This window comes from Schistosoma mansoni, chromosome W (genome assembly GCF_000237925.1).
Source record: "Schistosoma mansoni strain Puerto Rico chromosome W, complete genome".
Lineage (NCBI taxonomy): Eukaryota > Metazoa > Platyhelminthes > Trematoda > Strigeidida > Schistosomatidae > Schistosoma > Schistosoma mansoni.
Genome location: NC_031502.1, coordinates 36236176 through 36256160, shown reverse-complemented (window position 1 = coordinate 36256160; position 19985 = coordinate 36236176). Strand labels below are relative to the sequence as shown.

Genomic DNA, 19985 nt, shown 5'->3' with positions numbered 1-19985 from the left:
TGTTAGCTTTGTTCGAATCTTAGCCATACGAACGTTTGAACCCCTTTACCTAGCTGTATTCAAAAATAATTCGCATTTACACTTAATCTACTCTGGACATATTAATTTCTTATCCAGAGTGGTATGATTCACATTGCTTTGCTTATTATCTTTGTTTTTATCTAATCTTTCAAGTTGTCTAGTTGACCTAAATATTGATATATATCATGGTTTTGAGGAACTTCATTACATTACCTAGAATTTTCTAATCAACTTACGACTGAAATATTAATTAAAAAAATGACCAATTTCAATATGTATTTGCTCAGAAGGATTATTTTTTATGTTAGTGTTATCAAAGGTCATTTTACAACATGATGTCAAATGTTGAGTATTAATAAATAAATAGATGAATAGATAAACAAATAAACAACTCCTAAACATAATAACACTAAAATTGGCTTTATGAAATGCTCATATTCAATAATATATGCATGTACAATCATAAAATTGTGTACATTAAATGACTTGATCAAATGATTCCATCCATCATGGTAATAATTAACAAACTGAATTTTTGAATATCATTGTGTATTATCAAGAAAAGGTTAATCCTAAGATGTTTTAGAGAGTTTAATACTTGTTCACTTGATTGATACATATTAAGCGAATTTAAATAAAACCCCTCAAGTTATGTTTTGTATTCCATCAAATATGTCGCATAGTAAAAATCGACGTCAACTACTAGGAACGTTCAATTTCTTAACAAACTTTTGTAAATTCGCTTACTAGATACAATGTAATCTATCAATTTTAGACAGAAATATTTCAATAGTGTAATAAGAAGACGAAGATTATCAGAACTATGTGATATATTAGCGCAATACATTTCGAACAATCTGATCATACATATACTTGTTAAGAACATTTATATATAAAAATAAAAGGTCAACTAGACTGGAAATGGGGGTAAGAATAGACAAGGATAATAATAATAAAAACAATGTGAAAACAATTTGAAACCTAATCACGCTGGATAATAAGCTAATATTACCAGGTTTAAGGAGAGAACAAACTGTTTTTGAATACACAAAGGGGGGTTTGAATTTTCGTATGACTATGGCTTCAATAAACCTTAGTATACTCCCTTTTACACATTTATACAACACAACAAAAGCCGAGTTAAGATCAATCTTATGACCTGAAATTTACTTAGTATTGTTTGTTTGGATCTTCCCATTGATGTTTTTAGAACTGCAACTGGTCAGTCTCTAATTGGCATATGTGCATACTGTGCGTATTGCCTCGATATAGCCTAAAATCTTATGACCTGTTTCGACTATATGTTTGGTAATAGTGGATGATGGATGTTTATCCTCTACTCTTATTGAGTCACTTGATTCTATTTTCAATTTATTGATTACTCAACATCATTGAATATCATAATGATTTTAATCAGTATCATCGTTGAATTACTTCGTTAAATATTCCCCATCATTATTATGGATACCTTTAAAGTTTAACTATATCAAATAATGTATCGCTATGTTGAAAATAGTATCATTTCTTGGCTTGAAAACTAATTTAGAGTATCCTGTCGGTTACACACGGACATTGATGGCGAAAAGAGATGAGTAGAATGTAATAATAATAATACGGTTTCTTTTATTCAATAATTTGAATTTCGCTACTGCAGGGAATTATCAACTTCGCCTGCAGCCTCACTAGGAGTTAGAAATTCCACTCCGTAAAAAACAAATACAAACCAGGAAAAGAGATTCTCAGAACCGATTACGCAGTATTGCAACAAATATTTACTTAATATGCATTCACATATTGCAATTATTAAGAAATACACTTTATAAATTTTCTATCAATAGTCATTTTCAATAGGAAAATCTTCCTACCAGTTCAACTGCTGTGACCACCTTATTTTATCCATACCCTATATAATGTATGATTTACGAACTAGTCGCATCTCACTTCTTCAAAGGATAAGTCAGAAGGAAAATGAGTTAGCAACTGTAATCCTTCCATTCCAAGTTTTCCACTATTTAACGTTGCAACAACCTGTAAAGCTTTTTATTTGAAACGTGTGAGCCAATAAGGTTACTAACTATAATTATTCGGTTAAAACAACTGTAGATCAAGAAGCTTGACTGCAATATTTGCAGTTAGAAAATAGGAGATTGAAACGTTCAGGTTTGCCTTCCTATTCAGGAAACAGCTGATAAATTCACTGAAACTGTTAAGCAATAAATACTGATTATAAAGTAAACATTGCTTACATCACTATTTGGAGAACGAATCAACAGACGCGTTAAATAACTTGGTAAGTAAGGATAACGTGAATTGAATGATTTATTCAAAATCATACGCTTCCTCATTCTTAAAGGACCTTCAGTTGGGTCCAGTTCCCATTTAGCTAAAGGATCCGGTGTAACTCTGCCCCATAGACCGCGTTCTCTAGTTAGTTCATGTTCAATTTTTTCCCATTCACTTTCAAGATGACGCTGATTAAAAGATAAATTCTAAAAACAAAATAAATGTTAATTTTATGTGACGTAATACATATTAAGGTAAAAACAGATATCTGGAAAAAAAGCCACACATATATATAACTTTCAGCGAATGATGTTTAATTCAGTGGACAAAAAATTTACTTTTAATGAATTGTCATAAGCCAAAAATAACACTATAAAGTGTGAAACGATAAATGGAATGTAACTAATATTTCCGAATAAGACAAAACTTAGTTTCTTAATATTTGATCACTATATACCAAAAATATGTACTGGCAGTTAGGTAATAAATAATCAAACAATTATTCCATTATTCATCTAATAGTGTATTGTGAGAATACACTGTGACAAAATTATGATAATATGTCTACTGAGGTATAATCCACTTATCCACAAACATAAATACCTGAAAAAACACCAAGAACTTTATTCACAAGAAAATTCCACAAGTGTTACTACGATTCATACACACTTTAAATACAATACTCCTGATTTTTTTCTAGTTTAATTAAAAATTGGTAGAATATACAATATATATGAGTTCAAGAAAAAACCTGGAATTCATTTTTAAACGTCAGAATGCCTTACTGTACAAAGAGAGTAGAAAAATAAATATTCTATAACTCAATCAATAAAGTATGATGACAATCTAAGTAGGAAATTTAATTTTAATAAACTGGAATGAGCCTATGGACATATTGTTATTTAAAACACTAATAAGTTTTTATCGGTAACATTAAGTGATTGTGGACATTCATAGATTTGAAGTTTAAATCAGGGACTGGTTTTAGTCAAACAACAATCAAAGACCAGAAAGCCTTGGGTTCGAACATCGGCAGACTTGTGGATGGACACTGACAAGAGAACCCGTACTAGAACGAAACAGATGTCGAGTGCTTCCTAGTTTTCGACTGTTGGCTAACTAACTTTTGTACGTGATATACAATACAGCTTTTACTTATTTGATACGGATATTGATACTTCCTGAAAATTATCCCCAATCTCATAAATTCCCTACATATTCAAGTTAATAAATAACATGACAAATTCGTGAGGAATTTGATAAATTTATTACTTATTCTAGAATATAACGATAATAAGACTACGATCGTTTACGTAGGTCGTTAGATGGATATTTTACGAAAAGTTCGACAATATCATGCTCGTCAAGAAATATTAGTCTTAGGTTCTTTCCCGTGTGGATTCATCATTATGAATTGGTGACAAGTATAAAACTGAAAACGAAAACGGACATCTCAAAAAAATTCGCTGATAAACTTTACTTTTATTGCCGTTACATTGTTGATATTCTTTCATTATCGTTGGTCTGATCATTAGAGAAAAAAAACTGTTAAAGTTATTTAGCAAAAAAAGTTCTGCAATCAGACTTATATGTGAAGAGCAACTTGATCACAAACTACATTTCCTCGACGTTTCATCGAACAGAAAAGAAAGCGGTTTGATTAGTAAAAGTATGTATAAGAAAAGTTCTTCAGCTAGTCAGTACACACATTTCATCAGCTTTGCATCTACAGGACAAGCTGAGAGCCATATGTGGAGAAATGCGAACACTTCACTTCTACACGACGTTTGTGCTGATGATGTCGTTCAGAATAACCATGAAAGCTCCATGACCAAACCATCCAGCTCAGAGAACAAATTCCGTCAAAATTGTATCCATTCACTACTAGAGAGACCTAGTTAGATGTCTTGCAAATGGAACTAGGAAGATGTGATCAGACGACATACATTTTTAACAAGGAACTAGAGCTTATCCATAAAAGGTTGACTGAAATGGGTTATGCACAAGGTTTTCTGAGGAAACACTTGCATGTAATAAACAGGAAGATAACAACATCAACCGCTAGTAACAGACCCATCTTCCTGAAATTGAAATTCAACAGAGATATATCTGTTGATGTACTACGGGATAAAATAACCAGACCAGTGAAGAAAACACTTCATGCGGCCAACCTCTGTCCACCGTTCTCGACCCAACGTATGGTGATTCCACAACTACAGGATAAGTTATATGATTCTGCCATATATATTTGTATCTACGAATTTACCTGCTCCTGTGGAGAAAGCTACATTGGAAGCACAACCAGACAACTGACCCGATGAGTTGCTGAACACCTTTCGTGGATAGGAAGACGTATCGTCAAAACAATACCCAGCTCTGTTCAACCACGCTTGGTTGATAGCAGTCATGTAGTAGATAGACATATGCCATTTAAAGTGGCTTATCGCATTCCTACTAGTTCTCCTTACAGGGTTAGATATCGTCCCTCAAACATAGTAGAAGCTATAGGAATCCAAGTCTTCGTAAGAAATATGTAACATCTTTATTTCTTCCTTAGTCTAATTAACCTTAATAAGCGATTTTATTTATTATTGTTTTCCATACTCTTTGTTCGTTTGTTTTTCTTTGACCTCTACTTTTTTTCAAGTATACGCCTCATTGTTCAATCATCTAAACGCTTCTTATCACGTAATGCCATAGCTATTATGGATGTTATTTTAGCATCTATATTTTTTTGATCATTGGCCTATCTCCGATTATGAAACATGGATTTAAGCCTTTACTATTCTCATTAAAACTAGTACACCTGTCATTACACTACCGATTTGCTTATGTTTATTAATCTAATCTATTCCGCTGTTATCACAGACTTATAAACTGCTTTCATTGGTTTGATAATATACATATAAATATTTCTGTATATTAAAGGCTGATGAAGATCCAATTGAAAACAATATCGTTCTCTTATATATGTTGTTCTAATTAACAATATGGGAATTTTAGTATTTTAAGATTGCAGATAATAGATAGCAGTAAAAATAAATAAACTTTGTGCTTAGACAAAGAATAAGTACTTATGTCTTCTTTGCATTCAAAGACCGCTAATAACTTGAATCAATCTGAAAACACTTCAGAGGAAATCTCGAATAATCGAGAATTAGAAAAGTACAAAATAACTTGGAATTCTAAAAAAAACTTACTTGATAAAATTGTGTTTTTTGTTGATCAAGTAATTCATGAATGAAATTTAACTGATTTGGAGCCCATAATTGTATAGCCTATAAAACAAAACATTGTTAAATGGTTTTCAAGAAACAAAAGTTTGATCCACGAAAACAATGAATCAACAATTAACAAAGACTGGTTCAGGAAAAAGTTGTCTTTTCAGAGAATTCGTTTTCAAAGCTGCACAATCGCAAACATATATGCTTATTTTGTAGGATGATAATAATTACAATAACAGTGACAATAAAATTCTGTTAAACATTGTAACAGTGAAGTAGGATAGTGTCCTTGATTAAAAAAATAGTGTTTCAACACCTTTATTAATTGTTAATCCACAATTATTTGAGAGTAATACCGTAAAACTTTTAATCATTATCAATCTCCCTCTCTTTCCAACACCAATAATTTGAAAATTACTAATAAACAGATAGATGCAGTTAAGGAAAAGTAACACAAACAACTTTTTTCAGACCCTTGAGAACAGAAATGCATGTCAATGCCCGACCTTAGTGGCGTTTCCTGATCCTTAAGATAGCATTCAACTCTGATGACTGAGGTTTAGTATGTATGTGTGTCACTAAAATAAAAAATAACAAGATAGAATAAAAACATTGTGAAAGCTTTCTATGAGAAAATTACTGGTCAAGTCTACGGAAAACTGTTAAACTGATCCAGGTACTGACAAAATGCAGAGTCTGCTGAATGCCCTGAAAAACAATGAAAGTATTTGTGGAATGTGTTTCGCTTCCTCTAAATCCAGGAAAGGTCTAGGGTAGTTGAGTGACATGGCTCACAATCAGTCACAAGTGTATATCCATTCACTTTTTTATCAAGAACACGAGTATCAATGTTCCTTCATACACACCTCTTCATTCTGTCCTTGCAAAATTTACTCTCAGTATTTAGTCTTCCTCATGATTATCCCTACTACTACTATTGGTCAAACTCTTTTGCTATTCATTACGTAAATTCAATCTTATCACGCTGATCTGGTCTGACAAACTCAACTAAAGTACATTGGCCTCAGACTCTTAGTTGATTACAACAGGCTGAATAATTCAACTAGGAAATGTCGTAAAGAGAAGTAACTATGACAAGTGAGAAAGTTAACATTAGATTAACTTTCAATTTTAAGTTTATTTGTAAAACATTGTCTCTCGTCAATGTTAAACGATAAAATACCATAGCTTCTTTTCAACAATAACAATGTTCAATTTATATTGACATGTGCTCTCACATACTATAAAATTTGTTTGAAAAATTCTTATTTGTGCAACCCTTGAATAAATGGAAAACTCTTTTCTTACTGAAAGTTAATAGACTGAGAAAAAAAACTCTTTTTTAAACTCTTATTAATTTCAAAAATATAGATTTTGATACTGTCTAATTAGCATACAGTGTTAAAGGTTATCTAATTATCCAATAAATAAGTAGATAATTAACTATACTACTAATTAAGTGATTCATTTAGTGCTTTCATTGAAAATCTATCAGAGAACATGCTTCGTGAATATTTACTGTGGAAAGAAAAAGTGGATTTTAAAAATTCAACATCTTTTTTAGCTCAAATTTAGTAAAGATGATAAAATATTTGGATAAAGTTTATGACATATTGAAACTAATTATAGTAAATGTAAATTTACTAGTTAGTCACGAACTAATGATCTGAATGAGACAAAAAATCATACAATCAATCGAAATAATAATTACCTCTACAGCATTTTCTTGGATCATTCGGAAACCAGTACCATTTGGTTGACTTAAATAGTTAATTTGTACATTATTATTGACAAGTGATGTATTTGTATTCATGTTGGATTTAGATATTTGTTCATTGACATTAGGTTGGTTGGACAGAGGGCCTGAATGAGAACTAGAGCCTAGTTTAAACACATTTCCTGAAACTTTACTCAATTTCATTGAAATTTGGTGTTGTAATCCTGATGAAGTTGAAGCAGATCCGGTAGTTGTTGCAACAGATGTAGGTGGACAACTTTCTTGTTTAATCATGTTTAAAACATAAAATGGAGTACCAGGAATACGACCCCATAAATTGCTAGAAGAAATACCACCTAATCCTGCAGCTTCACAATCAACATGTTGTGCCCAAGCAATTAAACATGGACCTTCAAGAATTGTAGTCCAATCATTAAGCGAAGGTACAGATAAACCACTAACTAGTGGAGCTTCTGGGACAAGTTGTGCAAGTATCTATGTAAACAATGAAAACACACGAAAGAATAAAGACTGAATGCATTTAAAACGACAATTTCACGAAAACATTCTCAAAATTTTCAATGATAAATTCATACCTTGAAAAATTTACCCAAACTAATAAATTAGCTGAAGATTGAACAACAGATTATTAATAACAAACACTTTTAATGAGTCGACGATATCGAATAAACAGTAAACACTATAAACAATGAAAACACACTTCTGAGATATTTGAATGAATATAAAAAAGTAAAATTGAATATAAGCGATCATATAATGCTGTGTTCAGCTATTTTATTGAGTGATTTATTTAAAATAAAAGAAATATAGAATATTCATATGTGATTTGACGAAAATCTGAAATTAAAAAGGATCATAACAAACAAATTTTAAGTTTTATTTCGATATGAAGTGGTGTGGATAATACGGTTGTCAATATTTTCAAATGAAATGTGATTCGTCTCAACCGGCATATGTGGATCCTGTGTTGACTGCCTTAATATAGCCAATATGACACAAGTTGGTGTGGAATAGATTGAATTTAGCTAACAGTGGATTCTGCGTCGTGCGTTTGGCCCTATTTAGGACCAGTCATCTGAATCTACCTGTATGCCTGAGTCTATGTTCACTCAGTGACTCGAACGCGATACCGTGAACTTCAAACCCCGTTGCATTATCCCATACGCTACTGAGTCTAAAACAGAACGAAACGTGCTTACTGAATTCCAATACTAGACACATTTCATCTATTCTATATCGACTTTTAGGTATAACCTTCAGGTCGAACAAATACGCGTTTCATTCGATGATATTCCTATTGTATTAATAAAAAGCACATATACAACTTTGACCGAATTGTTCATATCGACAAAAAGTCATTGACTTAACGTACTGAACATATAAAAAATTCATTCACTCGATTCAAATTTATCAGTTTCTCCGAGGAAAATTATTTTACATTGTTAACCACCAATTCTAAAAGGTTAATTGACCTAAAAAAGAAATCCGTGATTCTAACCTCAATCTCATGAAGGTATATATTACTCATTAACTCTACTTTCAACATTTAAACAATTAGCTAAACGCATCATCAATCGTATTTTCTTTTTTTTGATATAAAAAGTGAATTTCATCAATCCCTATTCAAAAGAGGATTTTCGTACAATTCAAGATTGTTACAATCGATACTCGATACAACACCCAATGGAAAAGCTAGTAATTAACGTGAATTAGATGTTTATGGGATCACGTTCTGGCTTTTGAAACGATCTGTATTAGATTTAAGTGCATTAGTAAAAATGTAAAAACTAGGATACTGATAGATCGGTCTCAACACTCCAAGTTAACTAAAATGGATGTTTTGGATTCCTCTTTTGACTACTATTCAAAAAGTGTCATCTAGTCAGATCGTTAATAATCTAACATTGTCGTTCAGTTTTTAAATATCATTTACGTTATTTCATTTCATCCAGTAAGCTAATTTTACAGCTAACTCTAATAGTATTATCATTTTAATGAAGTAATAATCAATTGTAATTAATTTCAGTAAAATTTCATTAAAATATGATCAAGATCTGATTGAGTTAAAATTGTAGCAAAACTAACTAAAGGTAAGCAAAGATGAATAGTGGCTAGCAGTGGAATCCACTCAGTAGCTGAGTGGATAACGTGATGGCGTTTGAAGCGAAAGGTACTGAGTTCGAGTCCCAGAGTGAACATCAACTCTGAGATGCATGTACATCCAGCTGACGAGTCTCAAATAGGACGAAACGCACGTCCTGGATTCCACTGCTAGCCACTATCCATCTTTGCTTACAGTGCTTGTGAAATAAGGCTATATCTAGGCGATACGCACAGTATGCACATATGCCAATTAAAGACTGACCAGTTGCAGTCCTAAACATCAATGCTAAGATTCAAACAAACAATACTAACTAAATTTATAACTAAGGGCAATATGAAACAAATCTCTAGTCATTTCAATCTGTCAATTTAATCCACATAAACATGTAAACCAATAAATAATTTGAAAACTGTGCATTGATATCTATCTAAATTGTTAGTTTTCATAATCGAATTTAATCGTTCTCATGGGTTTTGTTCTTTTAAAAATATCCGTTTGCTTACTACAACAAGCCGAAATGTTTTTTTCAAAGAAAAAAAGAGCATAAAAACATAGGCAAAGTAAGATGGAATGAATTGAACTTACTGATTTTTTAGCTATATAACATTTTGACCAAAGTTTTAAAGCAGATAGAACAATTTCTTTAGTATAATTACCAATTATTTGATCAGACTGTTGTCTGTTATTTACATCTGAAGATTTTGAATAATTTAAAGTAGTGCTTGTACTGTCATCAGGTAATTCATTATTGTTTAAGTTAAAATCAATGGATGGATTATTTACTGATGTTGTTATCGTAGATAATGATGATAATTGTTGTTTTGATGCTGGAATTACTGTATTATTCTGTGTTCCCGTTGTCACATTTGATAAAGATGATATTGTGTCGTCAAAATTATTGTCTAATTCATCAAATCCAAATGTCGTATGATAATAATTAACAGATGATTCAATTGAAAGATTATTATTATCATCATTATTATTACTACTACTATTATTGTTATTATTTGAACTGTCAATATCAATTTTTGTACATGAAGTAATTGAAGAAATTCGACTCAGTGTTGACGATTTATTTATCACTGATGTTGAATTAGTTAAAGAATCTGTCAAATTGCCTAAACTTTCATCGTGTTCATCATTTAAGTGTATAAGTTGAATTAACAAGTGAACTAAACATGCTGGAAATTCAATATCTTCATTGATTGAATTAAATATCAATGGAATGGGATCATGATAATGTTTATTAGTAGGCCGAAGTTGATCAATCTCAATATAACCACGATTAATATTTAAATTCAATTCTTCTATAAGATTAATATTTGTTATATTATTATTACATTGTACTGAAGTATTATTTAATCGGTTCAATAAATTAACTATTTGTAACTGATCAGCACTTGTAAGAATCGGACGAGATAATTGTAAAGTATAGTACGATTTAAACTGCGATATAATGAATGGATTGTGAATTTACTAGCCAATATGTTGTTATTATTATTACTGACTGAATGATGCTCAGCCTTATTAGTTCCCGCTGTCGTTGTAGATGAAGAAGTAATAGTGGTAGACTGATCTGGCCAATAAGTGATAAGATGGATTAAAAAGTCTATGACACGATTCACTTCTTTATTAAAACAACCCTAAGTAGATCATAACGAAACAGTTAAATGAAAAGAAGAATAAAAATTGTACAGAGTGGAAAATACTTTAATTTTTTTCCAAAATAAACATAAATAGTCTAAATGGTTACAAACGAAAATCATCAGAAAAGAATAACCTGTTGGGCTCAAGATTCATCTTAGGAAAATATCAGTATCATAGTAAGAAATGAACACAATATCCATCTTCCTAGAGGTGATAAATATAATGGGTTCATTTAAGACCGCGGACCGATCTCAGTTAGACAAATATAACACACCTGGAAGCAGTGAGCACTTACAACCCCGCCACAGAAGAACGAACCTTGAACCGTCAAGTCTCACACTGAAAGAGCTTAGTCTTTCGACGCTTGAGCTGGGATCAAATAATGTAAATATCTATCTTCAATCTATTGTTTTATATTGTATTCGGTGGGTTAATGTCTAACACCCAGCACGGTTGAAGTCCACTGGTCACAGCTTCTCATAGATTTATACATCAGATTCAGTAATACATACTCAATGTAAAGTCGTCATGAATTTTGGTAAGAATTTATTATTAAATAAATATAGTCCGAAGGAACTAGTCATAAATACTATCTGATTTATTAGAATGAGATCATACTAGATGACGAAATATTTCACACAGATAAATATTCTAATTAGTGTGAAAGTTCAAAAAAATTTATATTCCTTCCATATTTATTGTTTACTAATACTTGTAAAAAAAAATAATAATGTGAACTCATTTCAGATAATTACTAATTGGCTGACGAGAATCGATGAAATAAATGGATTAACATTATTCTGTTACATTTATTGATCTAACCTTATTCATAGGCAAATTTATAAATAAGAAAAATTATGTAAGAAAAAACATTCATTAAAAATTATATCCGATAGCGTATATGACAAATATATAGCACATGAATGACCCGACTAACAAGTGAGTAACGTCAATATTAAATGTAAAGCTTTATATAAGAGTGATAAAACAGTTGATGACGTTATGAAACTTTTGTTGAATGGACTATGTGATATACAGTGATCATCCATCTACGAGACATCCTAGTTAGCACAGAAATATAATGGTATCAAGGTTAGGGGTTGTCAAACCAAAACAAAATATCAGTCGATAAAATTATTCAATGTTGATATCATCTATGTGGGAGGTTAATAAAATTTATGGTTGAAATTAGTGAGATAACTTTAACGTTAGCGATAGTATACGTTTAAGCACTTTCTTGCTATCAGTACAATATATTAGCCGTCTATATGTTTCACTTATTCATTACTTAAGGTTTTTTAAACACATTTCCTTCTTCAAATAGTCTTTTAGAAAAAAAATTATATTAATTTTATTATTAAATTTGTCTCGCTACATTGAAACAAAGTGAAGAAACTTGAATCAATATGCATATGTGCCAGATTCTAGGTCGTTTAGGTTTGTTAGATCATTAAAGATAACTATTATACAGTTAATATATAAGAACTGAGAAACTGATAAGTCATAATACTGAGCTTAACACTACATAATGTACAGGAATAAATGGACTTCCTCTTAGAAATACTTTTATATAGTTTTAAGTTCTAAAATTATTTTTTGGCTAATCTAAAAGTTGTCTACTATTGACTGATTGTCGAACAAGGAAGTTGTTTTTACTATCGAGCATCAATAATTATGAAAATATTCCTAGCTAACCAGTTCGATAAAACTCCAAAGTCATCAAACATGTTTTTTTGAAATACTTCTTGTATCTATATGGATCTCCTAATTCGGCTTAAATTGTTCATATCATCCTTAGACGTTCTCAGAAGTCAGGTGTATTAACTCCTTCATCGTTTCATGTTTCGTCATCTCGATAAATATTTTGGAAGAATTACGTACACAGACGAATTTCCAGAATCCAGTTTGTCGGCAATTATCTGAAAAATAGATAGCCGATTGCTAAACACAAGAGACTGCACATGTTTGAAGTTTTTATCTATAAAATAGGTTGACGGCTGTCTTGATCTTGCATCGTACATACACTTTTCATATCCTTTACTAAAACATTTGATTTACTTGAATGGAAATGTTTTTCTCGATAAACAGTGTTCGATATCTTATGGGTTTTCTTAAAAGTTTTGTTATTAACAAACGTAAGTACTTCAGTTAACATATTTACTGAACAGACCATGTGCATTACTCGGTCTAGAACTTTTTTTATAATAATCCTATCCTAGATAATCAATACAGATACACTTCATAGGAAAACAATAGATATCTAATAAGACTGCTCACGTCTCAGTGTTGTCATGCTGAAATGACTTACAAGTCATAAAGTAAAAATTGAGGACAAAAAGTAACAAAAGTGATTAGTAACTGGTACCATTGAGAATCTAAATCAGCTTCTTTGTGATTGGTTATTTGCAAATGTTCTGTAGATCATGACATGATAAGAGTACAGTATAGAAATGACCTTTAGCAAATCATGAAATGATCGAGATGAAATATAGTCTGTTGTTAACCAATTAGAAAAACCCCAATGTTAATGAAATTTATGGGAGAAAAACAATCTTAATACAAACACTATACACAGTGAATTTATTGAACTCTTCTAAAGGCTTTTCTGTCTGTAAATGAAAAAAGACACATTTCTCTGTCTTTAGAACACCCGTCTTGGTGAATCCTTATAAAGATCCAAAGAATTCTTTAGAGATCCCGAGATTGTTCTGCACCAGGCTTCCTGAGCAGGGTGAGGATTAGGGGAATCAGAGTTGGGGTTATAGATTCAGGGTGATGGTTGATTTGAGTGTTATAAAATCTACACATAGAGAATTGAGATGTAAATACATTTAACTTCATAATTTTTATTCTATAAATAAAAAAAAATTTAAACGAAGATGGATGATGGTTAGCATTGGAATTCGGGACATGTGTTTCGTCCTATTCGGGACTCGTCAGCTGGATGTGCCTGAATTCCAAAGTTGGTGTTTACTTCGAGACCCGAACCCAATACAATTTGCTTGAAACTCCATCGCGTCCTGGATTCCATTGCCAGCCACCGTCCGTCTGTGCTTATAATGCTTGTGATCTAAGCAAAATTGAGACAATCTGCACAAGACGTACATATGCTGATAAGAGACTTATCAATGGTTATCCTAAACATCAATCAATAGATTCAAACAACCAATACAAAAATGAATTAGGAAATTGGTGAGACTACAATTTACAGGCGATCTTTGAGTGACGTTAAAGTGACTTTGGAATATCCACCTACCAAGTAGGACTAAATGAGGGTTATAAAGCAGTATGAACAATAGGGGTTATGATTTAAAACTAATGGTTAGGGTTAGGAATTAGATTTAAGTTATCATCAAGATCTGACATCAGCCAAAATGTTATGTTGACAAATAGGTGAATGAATTTCGCGCAAACATATGAGACCTGTTATCCTAAATCTAATTGGTTCGTCAATAAATTTTATTCACTCCAAGAAATTTAAACATTTGGAATACTATAAAAGGGTATTTCTGCTTCTGTTTTTACGTGGTATAGGATAAAGGTTATTCTACTTTGAAGTTAGTGTAAAAGCTAAAAAGTCGATTCCTCAATCCTGATTAACTCATTCCTAAACCGTACTTTTACCCCATAATGTTATAAATATGAACAATTGTCAGATGTAGATTACTGCCGTTTCTCTTATGATAGCTGACGTAATAGCTAGGCAACGAGTAAAAATCACAAAGAAAATATGAATAAATAATAAATCAACATAACATTTTACTTTATCCATGATAAACTGAATGGGGAAAGTAATTAATATGAATAAATGAATAAAAAACTTTATACAATTAGGTCAGATGAATTTAAAACTACCTGCCATAACTTATCAACAATACGTGCAGAAAAATATACTAAATTAGCTGGAATATATTCAATATTTCCATTGGGTCCAACACATAATGATTCATCATTTAGTATATCTGTCGCTAAGAAATGATCCATTAAACTGCATAAAATCAGTGTTTGTAAAGTTTGATGTTGCTTTGAATTACACTGATCAGACCATGCCTGATTAGATGAGTCGAGAAAAAAAATGAAAATTAGTGTTAATAAACAGGACAATAGAATAACAAACATAGAAAATAAAAGAGCGGGTTGATAGATCCAAAATAACTGTGTTTAGTGTTTATACGTCGACCAAGTTGTCATTGTTATTACCATAAGCTAACCAACATGCACGCTCCTTCTAATTATATCCCAATGGTAAGTTTACATATTGTGAAATCCTGTCCTTACTCTGTATTGTATGCTTAGTAATTAACGGTCATAAAGAGGTTGGGGTATTCAATCTCCAAATAAAAAACCTGAGGTTACAACATCACTCATGTAGCCATCTGATTTGAGGAGCTGGTTAATATACCCATTAGCCCCCGTACCTAGAATGTGGATAAAAATCAGATACATGATCCTGTATGTATTTAATGAGTTAGTTATACATTTCACTCAAATTACCAAATAAAATATAATCTTGTTAACCCTAGGTAGCGTAGAATGCTTCGTCAAGTTAACGCTAATAGAAAAAGATGTGTGAATGAGCAACAGATGACAATTTTTAAATTATGATTCCCTATTTTATGTATCTGCTGAAAACATATTCGAAACATGTCATATGAATGTTCCAGGGAATCATGAGACGTGCAATGATCAAAAGAAACTACTCGTGCTTGACATGTGCCTATAAACAAAATTAGTAAAGACATTAAACATCTGAATGAAGATATTTACTATTACAAAATTATGAATACAAAATCCTTTATTTCTTGCCAGTAAGAAACCTATCACAATAAACTTTTTTCTCATGATTACAACCATATTTAATAAACTTCTTCAACATCACCACAGACAGACGTTGATGATTGATTACTCATTGAGTAGTGACTGATGTCATGTTAATCTAATCCTTCTTAATCTGGATCGAATTTCATAGATCAACATGCAATATCGCCACTTATCTAGGTGATTCAATATCGTGTTGTTGAGATGTTATGTGGTCGGAGTTGTTCAGCAGGAATCCTTGCCCCAGGTTTCGTGCTAGTTGTCAAACGTTAGCAAGGTGTACTAGCAACTCGATCTACAAATACAAAAATGGTCACAATTATACGATAAAACAGTTGTAAACCTCTCAATCTTACAAAACGTCGATCGCTCCCCTAATAGCTCAGTGGTAACATCTCAGGATGCGAAGGTGGATTCGAATATCACTAAAAGTATCAGCTCGCTCAAGATTGCAGCCAAGCTATGCTGACGAGTGTCAAGCAGTACGATACCGAGATTCACTGTTTCGTGTCGACTGCCTTCCAACCACCTAATAAAAACAGATGTTCATCTAACTTAGTGAGATATGAAAAACTTGTGATTAATAATTCAACAAAACGGTAACGTCAACTGCTAAAACCTGATGAGATATATATAATAAACAAGTTATCAAAGTCCGACCAGAAGAATCTCAGCTACACTAGTGTTAATACATACACTTGGTCTTAAATAATCTAGAATAAAAACATGTCATACGAACATATATCTGGCACACTAAAGAAAATTAGACAAAATTAGTAAGCTGAAACAAAAACAATTCATCTACACATACGAAAAAAAACAAATGATAGTATTGAATATACAAAACTTACTTCTAAAATTATATCCACTATGTGTATAGGCTGTAGAAATGATGGATGTAAGGTAAAGCTATCGGATACAATTAATTTGATAAAATCTAATGCGATTTGATATACTGAATTTTTTGATGATTGTGTTGATGATGATGTTGATGAAAATGATAATAATTGATCGACAAGATTTTTATGACTTGATAACTAAGAGAAAAAGTTAGTAAACAAAATAATGGTACTAATATCAATATTTATTGATCAAATATATGATTTTTTTCTTAAAGTGAATATGGAAAACATGAACTTACAAACATAAGTTATTACTAAGACAGATCTGAACGACCACAGGTTTATGGATAAGAGCATTACTGGAAAGTTCGGAAATTAAGATGGTACCGTTGACCAGTGTTACTAGATTTCCAATGGTTCTCTAACTTGTGTCAACCGCTATGATAATAACTATCTTTAAATTAGTTTATCTAAGACAGACGCGATTCACTATTTTATATACATATATCTAGGGGTTAGAGTTTTAATGTAGTTAATACTAAGGACTGCAGCTTATTATTCGCTATAAGTATAGGTGAATCCTGAATGCATTACCATGATAGTATAGTTAGATACGAAATTTTTCATCCTAGTAGAGTTAGGTTGCGGCTGATAGGGAAATCTAAGATGCATGTTTGATTCTGAGACTGGTCAGTTGGATGATTCTGTATTCCCTTAATACTACTTCAACCATACTTGACTACTAAATGACGGGAGGAGAAATATTGTATAACTATCTATAATGCATGAAACGTATGCTATCCAAATCTTCTCAAGCTATATCATATAAAAAGTCCTGCTATTAATTTGGCCTCAAATAATCTGGATGAAATGGAAGACGACCAACTTTAACGTTCGAATTCTCTACAAAACAGTATTTAGTACAACTTAAGCTCAACGACTTCAGCACTCAGTAAGGATAATCAACTTGAAGAGACAGGTAAATGGTATTTCAATTAGATTGATCAAACGGACTTGTTGTACTAACAGCCTGAGTATAACCACATTTACACCCAAGGATACTGTTTAAGTGGATGCCTATTATAAAAACAAGCCGATGATGTACATATTAGAAATATATATGCTTTCTTGGTAGTTTGGTATTCCTTCTAGGCTTTATGAACATATCGATCAGATTTTGACCAGGTTTCGATCGTTATCGTACTGAGGCATTTAAATTTATCGTATACGGTTGAAGAAAATTCAGTATCTATAATAGGAAGGATCAAAAGGTTCTAAAGTTTCTGAAAACTGAGACTTCTTATTGTGATAGTTAGATATAAGATAGTAAAACTCCTATTCATACTTGATTTTGCATCTAATATACAATTTAGACGTATCTTTCCTTGAATGATCATCGATGCTTACAAAGAACTTTCTGAGGTTACATTAAAGACACTAACTCGTACATCGATTTAACGCTCTCTCGCAAAAAAAGTATCCAGCTTAAAATGTACTATCATATAAATAAACAACTGTTTTGTCAAACTAATAAAACACGAACACTTTACTTAAACACACTGAACTAATTAGTTTGTTGACAATGAATTCAAATTCACATAACTTATGTAATCAACAAGATTGTCACTGAAATTACTGAAATATATATTATTAACAAGTACATTACTGGTAGTTAATTAAACAAGCATTTGTTGTTGTACTTAATAATTCATAGTGATTTTCATTGATCCGTAGATAATGAGTAGATCCAGTACCATTTGTCAACAATACTTTGATGAAGAAAAGAAAATATAAAGCTATACATTTCACTATACATAAAAACGAACAACATTGATTTCTCACAATGTTGATCTTAAAAATGATTTAGAATTATGATTTCATTTCAAGTTACTAGATTATTTTATGGTTTGTTTTTTCTTGTTCTTCACTTCAGTTTAAAGAGCCGTAATTTTGTAATACTTATTTACATACGACAATTTTGTAGTTTTTCAGTGTTGTTCTTATAATTTTAAGTAAATACATATTTTAGGACAACTTTGTAGTATAAGATTATAACACTACGTTATATATAAGGTGGCTAGAGCTAGTCAACAGGAACCTATGGATCACGGCTTCTCATAAAACTGCACCCGTCACCAAGGTGTATCTCCAATCCTGAGTAGTATAATGCACTAAGTACTAGATAAACATGACATAGAATACTATGAAAAGATCAAAAATCGCAATTACAATTAACAACTAGGACAAAGACTCTTGTTACAATCAAGGTTGTAGAATGTTCTGTTACAAACGATAGACATCTACAATATTTTATTCAGTCTATTAAATTAACTTACACCTTCGTTATAATTATACTCATGTGTAATCAAAGTAACTTCCAAAGAAACTCTTTTATGTATGTAATTTGAACTCATTTTTTAATTATTACTTTAAATATTACAGGTAGTAAACAGCCGATGACAAATTAAATAAAATGAATTCATGCTATTTTGTTGATATCTATGTTCTTGCTTTCTTCAAGATGATAAGGATAACCATGTGTATGAAATATTATGAGAATATTTAAAAAACAACTAACAAAGCAAATTCAAGGTAAAAACTTACTGAACGTTTTAAAGGACTGGGATATGCAGACAGATCATTGTTGGTATTTGTAAAAGGAATAAGTAATCCAATTAAATTTATTAATAAACCTGGTGTTGTGAAAACTAATCGAATCGCCGGTTTCGAGTGATATAGATAAATCATAAATTTTAGAATAACGACAGCAGATTCTATGTTCTCTGATGGATTATGAGTTTTACTCTCTATAAGATTAGTGGATTCTGTTATTTTTAAACCCTGCAATGATTCAGGCTGTAAAGATATTAAAATGGAAACAAGAAAGATACCAGAACAATAAATACTTTTCAGTTAACAAAGTGAAAATATTAAACCTTAAATATTTCATTCGAAGAAACTGAATAAAACAAAGCGTCTTCCTATAAAAGACCTGAAATGTTCAAAATTTAAAATGTAACATGGAAAACGGACACCAGATGCATAGCTAAGACTGATAAGGATATTACTATACTCACACAATGTTAGGGACCTTAGATCCCCAGAACTCACTTGAGAAAGGTCCTAATTTTGTAATTTTATTCTGAAAATTTGAGTTTTATTTTTTCACGCCAAGAAACTCTTAGTTGACCTACAGCTTACATTTCCCACTCGGAAATTCTTGACTGTCATCTGTTGACGGATTTTTCAGTACGCTATTTTGTGGCTCTCCCTAGGGCGTTTCTATCATTGTATAAATAAGCTTGATT

General features: G+C 31.5%; 1 protein-coding gene and 1 non-coding gene across 2 annotated transcripts in view; one reads left to right on the top strand and one right to left on the bottom strand.

Annotated features, from left to right (window-relative positions):
• Positions 1-19985, bottom strand: part of Smp_135870 (beige/beach protein-related) — a gene marked incomplete at its 5' end in the record, with an annotated part of 112583 nt that overhangs the window by 34940 nt on the left and 57658 nt on the right. Inside the window, 6 exons of the mRNA XM_018789535.1 lie at positions 2268-2510; positions 7240-7607; positions 9952-10361; positions 10943-11013; positions 14873-15067; positions 16687-16790. Coding sequence (XP_018654969.1) covers positions 2268-2510; positions 7240-7607; positions 9952-10361; positions 10943-11013; positions 14873-15067; positions 16687-16790 — 1391 coding nt within the window. The remainder of the gene's footprint in view (positions 1-2267; positions 2511-7239; positions 7608-9951; positions 10362-10942; positions 11014-14872; positions 15068-16686; positions 16791-19985) is intronic.
• Smp_tRNA_01302_Pseudo_TTG.1.1 lies at positions 9391-9463 on the top strand. The gene has a single exon. It is a non-coding gene (tRNA).